The following is a 7810-nucleotide window of genomic DNA, read 5'->3' as shown; positions in this document are numbered from 1 at the left end:
AGGCACTCAGCAATAGGACAAGGGGGCACGGACTCAAGCTCTGCCAGGGGAAATTTAAGTTGGATATCAGAAAAAAATTCTTTCCAGAGAGAGTAATCAGACATTGGAATGGCCTGCCCAGAGAGGTGGTGGATTCACCATCCCTGGAGATTTTTAAACGCAGATTGGACGTGGCGCTGAGTGCCATGATCTGGTAAATGGACTAGATTTGGACCAAGGGTTGGACTCGATGATCTTGGAGGTCTTTTCCAACACAATCAATTCTATGATTCTATGATAACACAAATACAGGGGTTTAGAAGGAAAAAAAAACCAGTTAGGTACCTACCTAACTTGCAAAGAAAACCCCAACTTTAATTCAAAAGAACAACTACACCTGATTTATCTGCTGTTGTTCATGTGGCTTGTACCTTTGTCTCTCAGTAGACTAAGCAGATATTCATGAGGCTGGATCTCTTGTATCTATGCCCATGCTTCATTCACCTCTATACCCAGGAGCCAGGGGGACATGCGGATCTTTAGCCAAACTGGGTATCGGTTACACATACAAGACCCAAATGTTATTTCCCTGGTTTCAGGGGAGTTACACATCAAATTGTTTCACCATCACAGCACAACTTTGGTGCTAAAGAAGCCACATCAATACAGGTATATTTTGCTCCCAATTTATTTTTTCTATATCCCACTTAGCATTTGTTTGTACCATTTTTTTTGTTATGAAACTTCTTTATTGACTGATTCTGAGCAAGAACAGTCTTAAAAGACTTCCGCTTTTCTTATCTGAAGCCCCAAATCATTAGCTGCAATTTTATGTTGAGTTCCAGTTCATACAACTTCAAGACATACTTGATCATGAGTTTGTAATTCCATTAACCCGAGTAATGAAAGTGAATATCATGAGGCTTTATATACTCCTTTTCTGACAGTTAGTTCTGAATTCCAAATGTTCGTGTGATTTTGTAGTTTTTTATTTACTAAATTTTAAACATAGACGTGACCAGTGAGATCATACATTCCACCTTTCTGCCTAATGCCAGTCACATGAAAGTTTAGATTTCAAATTCCTGCACCTTGCCCTCTCAGATCCTAGATACTGTTATGAAACTTCCATTTATGAAGAACTGACCACAAGTATTAGGAAGCTGCTTCAGTGGTTATTCAGGTTTTGTGTTAAAAAGAGTTTGAACTTTAAAAACCTTAGCCTCTGTTCATTTAGTCTTCCTAGAGCTTTGCAACTGTTTTTTTAAGAGCCCTTTTTATCAGGTTGCTTGTCTATTTAGGAGGACTTGAGGGGGCATCTGATTTCTGTTCATTTTTGTTCTATATGTTTAGGTGATTTCTGCTTCTGCATGTCAGTCTTTAATAGAATTTGTTACCTGACAAAAGTTTAGTTTCAGGACTAAAAGAGAGTCCTTTCTCTTTTAGATGCAGTAACAACATTTGTTAATTAGTTCTCAAGTGAAAACAAAACAACAACAAAAAAATCCCTTCAGAGTAAATTGCTTACAAAACAGATTAATAGGGTCATAATCTCCAAAGGAATTCTCCTTCCTATCAGAGCCAAGCATACTCACTTCCAATCCTTCATAATCCAGTACACGAAGCTACATAAACAGAGAACAGAGGAGACAGTGCTGGTAGCACCAGAAAGGTAACTGGAATCAAGTATCATCACTCCCCAAAGCCCCAGGCTATTGTGTTCCAACTTGTGACTCAGTCCAAGTACTTTATTATTTTAAAAGTTTTCCAGTGACAGAGAAGTTCTCTTGAGTTTTGTGTCTTCATACCTCTCAGGGTTGTACTATAACGAATACGACCGTGACAGTGCTAAGCAGAACGTGTGTACCAGACTGCAACTCTCTCAAGACCTCGGGATTTTGGGATCGAGGTAGGGCACGGGAGGCACAGACCAGCTCTCAGGCCGGGAATGCCCATGGGGAAAACATCAGGCAGGAGTACGCACCAAAACACCTTTAGCAGTCAGCAGGACGAGGGAGTTTAGGCGGCTCCAAAAGCAGGTGCACCGAACCCGACCCCAAACACCCCCAAAGGAATTCCCCAACAGCGGCGGCGCCGCCGCTCCCCCCTCACTGGGTGACGGGGCGGCCAATGGCGCCCCCCAGCGCGCGCGGCCGGTGCCGCAGGCGACGACCACTCCGTGCCCGCTCCCGGGGCGAACCCGCCGCTCCCGGCACCGGTACCGGCACCGGTATCTCACACCCCCGGGGCGGCCGCCGCGCCCCCGCCGAGCCCAGCAGGAACACCTGTCCCACGGCCGGGACATCGCTCCCGCCGCTCCTCCTGGAGGCCGCCGCGAGGAGCGGAGCGCAGCCTGCCCTGGGGTTCGGCGCTCCCGGCGCTGGACGGGCGGCGGCGGCAGCGGCAGCGGCAGCGGCAGCGCCCAGGGCGCTTCCCCGCCCGCCCGCGGTGTTCCGCCCGGGCGGGCGCGGCGGCCGCACCTGCGGGCACTGAGCATGCGCGCGGCGCCGGGCACGCCGCGATTGGGAGCGCGGAGCCAGAGTGGGACGGAGGCGCCGGGAGCCGCTCCATGGGAGTTGATGCCGCCGCTGCCGCTGCCTCGGACCCCGCGCCCTGCGAGGATCCAGCTCCCGCCGGGGACTCCCGCCGGCCGCGCGGTGTCTTCTGCGGAGCCGCGAGCTGCCCGAAGCCGGGCATGACCGGGCGGCCGGCGGGGGCCAGCCGTGCCCCGCTGTCCCCTCGCCGGGGGCCGGGCGGAGGCGGCGCCGCCGCGCTCCCTGCCGCGCCGTGGGGGCGCCGCCCGGCCGTGCCGTGAGCGGCGGCGGCGGCGGCGGGGGACGCGGGCGGCTCGGCTGCGGAGCGGCCGCGGGACCGGCGGCGGGACGCGATGAGGGCGGCGGGGCGGCGGCGGCGGGGCGGCGGGGCGGGGCGGGGGCTCCGCCGGGCTCTCTAGGACGCCGGCGCCCCGCACACCCACCATGGATCTGCTGCTGGTGGTGAACACGAGCCTGGGCTCCCTCAACGAGTCCCTGGCGCTGCCCCCCGCCTCGCCCTCCTCATCAGCCCTCCTGCAGCCACCCTCGCCCTACTCGCCGGCGGCCGTGGCCAGCCTGGCGGCGGTGGTGGGCTTCCTCATCGTCTTCACCATCGTGGGCAACGTGCTGGTGGTGATAGCTGTGCTTACCAGCCGGGCGCTGAGAGCCCCCCAGAACCTCTTCCTGGTGTCCCTGGCCAGCGCGGACATCCTGGTGGCAACCCTGGTCATGCCTTTCTCCTTAGCCAACGAGCTTATGAATTACTGGTACTTCGGCAAGGCTTGGTGTAACATTTACCTGGCGCTGGACGTGCTCTTCTGTACCTCATCCATCGTGCACCTGTGTGCCATCAGCCTCGACAGGTACTGGTCAGTCACACAGGCGGTGGAGTACAACCTCAAACGGACACCCCGGCGGATCAAGGCCATCATCCTCACCGTCTGGCTCATTTCAGCCATCATCTCCTTCCCGCCATTGATCTCTGTGTACCGAGACCCTGAAGGAGATGTCTTTCCCCAGTGCAAGCTCAATGACGAGACATGGTACATCCTTTCTTCTTGCATAGGCTCTTTCTTTGCCCCCTGCCTCATCATGGTGTTGGTCTATATCCGCATCTACCGCGTGGCCAAGCTAAGGACCAGGACCCTCTCTGAGAAGCGTACAATGCCAGAGGGGTCCTCCCAGACTGAGAATGGCTTGAGCCGTGCTGGTGGAGGCTGCACATCCCTGAGGATGCAGCTAGGAGAGAATGGACATTATTCAGTTCACCACTGGCGCAAAGCCTCTGAGCTGGAGGACATTGAGCTGGAGGAAAGCAGCACCTCAGAAAGCAGGCGGAGGCGGAGCCGGGAGGAGCATCCCCGCAAAAGCAGCAAGAGCCAGTCCTTCTCCTACTCATATTCCTCCAAGCACTCTAGTAGCCGTCTGTCCCGTGCCAGCAATCGCTCCATGCAGTTCTTCTCATATCGCCGTCGCCGGAAGCGTAGCAGCATCTGCCGTAAGAAAGTTGCCCAGGCCCGGGAGAAACGCTTCACATTTGTGCTGGCTGTGGTCATGGGGGTCTTTGTAGTTTGCTGGTTCCCTTTCTTCTTCAGCTATAGCCTCTATGGTATCTGCCGGGAGGCATGTGAGGTCCCCGAGACTCTCTTCAAGTTCTTCTTCTGGATTGGGTATTGCAATAGCTCCCTCAACCCAGTCATCTACACCATCTTCAATCAGGACTTCCGCAGGTCCTTTAAACACATTCTTTTTAAGAAGAAGAAGAAGAACTTCCGGCATTGAGGTGGAGGGATGGATTTGCCTCAAGGAGGAGTAGAGTTAAAAGAGAAGGAGAAGGCTCTGTGCTGGAAAAGGAGAGAGGGAAGAGAATATGGAATTTGGGCTTAGAGAGAGGATAGAGGGCTTGCCCCTTCAGGGGAACAGGATGATGCCGTGGGGCACAGGGATGGTGTTGGGGGGGCTGAGGGCATTCACTGTGGTACAGAAGGGCAACATGGTGCTGGAGGAGCACTGCTGGAGTGTGGATGGGTAAATGGGGAGGGAAGTGGTTGTCTTTGAACCCTGACAGAGGGCATGGGGAGCCTGCAGAGGAAAATAGGCTAAGACACTGAGTTTGGGAGGCAGTGAGCTTTTATGGGCTCTGGAGTTTTGTGGAAAAACAGAAACAGACATCAAGAAAGGTTTAAGTGGCAGTGATGGTGGAGATTTCAGTATTTATAAATAGAGCAGCTGGTGCCTATGGTGGGTTTGTCCCAGTAAGAAATTGGCTTTTACTACTTGTGTGGGGAAGGAAAGTGCAAAGTACCAGGCACTGACAGTGTTTTGAATTATGAAAGGATTTAAATGTTTGCCAAAAAAACCCTAAAGAACAATCCAAACTCTTTTCTAAATAAACCTTTGTACTGTTAAAACCTTCTGAATCATGATTTTGCACAAGGGATGAAGTCAAACAGAAAGCATGGGATTTTCTTTTCCTTTGTAGGGATCTTGCCTATAGAGCTGGATGGGAAACGTTTTTTCTCTCTTCCCATAGTTTTGGATTAGTCAGTGGGACAAACCTGGGAGTCTTGCAATTTTTCATGAAATATGAAAAAGAGCATATACACCACATAACCTCAGTTGCCCCTGCTGGATCACCAGGCAGTAAATTCCTGTTCCATCCCTCTCTGATCAGTGACCTAGGAACCTTGTTGTCCTGGAGCAGACAGTGAAAATAAAATTATTTCAGTGAACTTGCCTAACATTTTCCAAGAGAAAAGAAAAAAAAAATCACGTTTTCACTTGCATGTGCCCTGGGGAAGTGCCCCTTCTCCCCCCCCCCCCTTTTTCAGTCCCCCTCAAAAGGCTAATCTCAGGACTGGATTTGTATTGCTCATTCTCAGACAGGCAGTTGAAGGCAGTCTGCTATGCAGATTTTCCCAGAAAAAGCAATCACCACACTACTAAGGTCTTTAAATCCTTCATATTTACAGTCTTAGAACAACTAAGTCCTTTATATTTATTTTTTAATGAGAAGCATACATTGCAGATTGTCTGGTGTATGAACAAATCGCAAAAGAAGGTGCAGCTGTTCCAAACCTTTAGCATTGTTTCTTGCTTTCTCTTACACTGTTTGCATTTCTAGTTTATGATTTCAGAGGATTTTGTTGGGAGGAGGGGAGGAAGAAGGGAGAATAGTTTGGATAGTTATTAAAGCAAACTGTATTTCCCATGGGTTTATAAAATGTCATAAACTGCAATGAAGAGAATGAGAGGCAGGGACTGGTGTCTGTACATTCATCACTGAATGCATATCAAGTGTAAGACTAAGCTGAGCATTTACATCCCTTCTCCAGCTGTGCTGCTTCAAGGTGTGTATTCTGTTTATGGGGTAAATACTGCTCCAGTGTGTGTGTGTCACACCTTCCCTAGGCAGCAAGATTTGGCATCTGCCTCAAATGAACCTTACATAGCAAACAGCTTTTTGACAAAAAAATACAAAAGAAATCTAATCACATATGACAAGCTTCTTAAAACAGCTAAATTGAATCTGCACCTGAGAATCATTAGACATCTCCCTCCTTATTCCCTCTGTTCTGTCTGACAGGTGTCTGTAGCCTCTCTTCCCTTGAAATCTCTGTGGCATAAGGAGAAATGATAGTGCAGTCACTTTGTTTCATCAGTTTTTTATAAGAAGTATTTGACTCACTTAACCCTGGGAAAGGAGGTTGTCAGTGGCTGAAGTTCTGGTGTTCATTCAATAGACAATTTAACTCCAATTCAGGTGAGAGTGGTAGGTGTTGGATGATTGCACAAAAGCATTTAAAATTGTCTTGATTTCACTAAAGAAACAACTGAGACATTTTCAAAGTCCTAAGTGCATATCTTATTAGATACTTTCTTGAAATAATGCTCAGAGTGTGGAAAGATTTGAGCTTTGTTTAAATAACAAATGGTTTGGTACAAATATGTACCTGAGACAGATAAATGAGAGAAAAAAATAGCAACTGAGAGGAGGAAATTACAAGCCATTTTCTCTTTTTCAAAATGGAGAATTCTTTTTAAAGTTACATCAAGAAGAGCTGAAACAAGCTCATATTATTTGTAGGTAATGATGTAGCTACAAAGTTCAGGTTTGTTTAATCTGAAGAAACTAATCACCAAAGCAACATATGGTACTTGGCTACTACCTCTGAGCTGCTGGATGGCTTCATTAGAGATGCCCGTTCCTGCCAAGATGAAAGTCTGCTTTTGTCACTTACTGCAGGATTAGAGGGGTTTCCTAGTCTTCAGACTCATAGAGGTTTCACTGTTGCACTGCTTTTGAAATGAGATTGGTGGCCTGTAAACACAGTCCTTCCCTCCCTTTTTTTTTGCCTTGTAGAATTCAAGGAATCTGGAGATGTAATTTAATTAACAGTCAGATTTTAGTTGCCATAAAGTATAAATGGAATGACTGATGTGCCTTAAAAGTTCTTTGTGATAAAAGTATTCTGTGGTCATTATAAAGGAAATAATGCTTCTATTTTTGTTTTGCACTTCCAAATGTTTAAAAGGGATTGATGCAGATAATATCTATGTGCAGCAGCATACTTAAAAACAGGGCATTTCTTTAGTTTTAATTTATTCCTCATCACAGTTACTCATCTGATTCAATGCTTCAAGAGGATTTTATTTCTTCTGAGCTAGATAAAAAGTAATATTCATCAATAAAGATGTGCAGTTTACACCCCTTTTAAGTGCATTTCCCTCTAAATTAGTGAGTCCAGAGGATTTCTGTAAAAATTGTTTTTAATGTAACTACTGAATATACTTCAACTAAAATGGGGCTGATTTATTTTTTTTAATTACAGTGTTCTCTTATTACTTGTAATAGCTGGAAACTGGAATTTGTTTGTAACATATTGTGTGGTATTAACTTTTCATAAAAAGTTACTAGCTCTGCTACTCACACTGTGGTTGTGCTTCAACTGTAAGTTGGCTAATAGCATAAATAGGAGAAAAATAGTCTATGTTGCTTTGCTCAAGAAAAAGGGAGAAGATATTTTATGTTTTAAATGTGTCAAGTTGTTTCTTTGATCAGATCTGATGAGATGGCTGAACACTCTACTGTTGTGGAAGAATGAAATGTTGCTACAAAGCCATATCGATTTTAACAAGTACCTGATCTTTAACTCTTCATTTGCTCATTTCACTGTGAAGAAAATTTTCTGTCAGTCTTGAGAAGTTAATGTTTCATTTTCAGAAACAGTTTTCTGAACAGTGCCATTGTCGGTTGGGTGTTGCAGTATCGAACAGTGTAACCTAGCTGGGATGGG

The 7810-nt window shown here is 47.3% G+C and overlaps 1 protein-coding gene across 1 annotated transcript; it reads left to right on the top strand.

Moving 5' to 3' along the window:
• The first annotated feature begins 2468 nt into the window (after positions 1-2468).
• On the top strand, positions 2469-7291 carry ADRA2C (adrenoceptor alpha 2C). The gene has a single exon (XM_071556882.1). It carries the CDS (start codon positions 2958-2960, stop codon positions 4293-4295), a length of 1338 nt encoding a protein of 445 aa, XP_071412983.1. The 5' UTR covers positions 2469-2957; the 3' UTR covers positions 4296-7291.
• The last annotated feature ends 519 nt before the right edge of the window (positions 7292-7810 follow it).

The sequence above is a fragment of the Pithys albifrons genome, chromosome 5 (assembly GCF_047495875.1).
Source record: "Pithys albifrons albifrons isolate INPA30051 chromosome 5, PitAlb_v1, whole genome shotgun sequence".
In the NCBI taxonomy this organism is placed as follows: Eukaryota; Metazoa; Chordata; class Aves; order Passeriformes; family Thamnophilidae; genus Pithys; species Pithys albifrons.
The sequence above is the reverse complement of the archived record's forward strand: the minus strand, read 5'-3'. Positions and strand labels throughout refer to the sequence as shown.

Excerpts from the sequence above, each read along its gene's own strand:
- ADRA2C (XM_071556882.1), top strand. The coding sequence starts at position 2,958 with ATGGATCTGCTGCTGGTGGTGAACACGAGCCTGGGCTCCCTCAACGAG.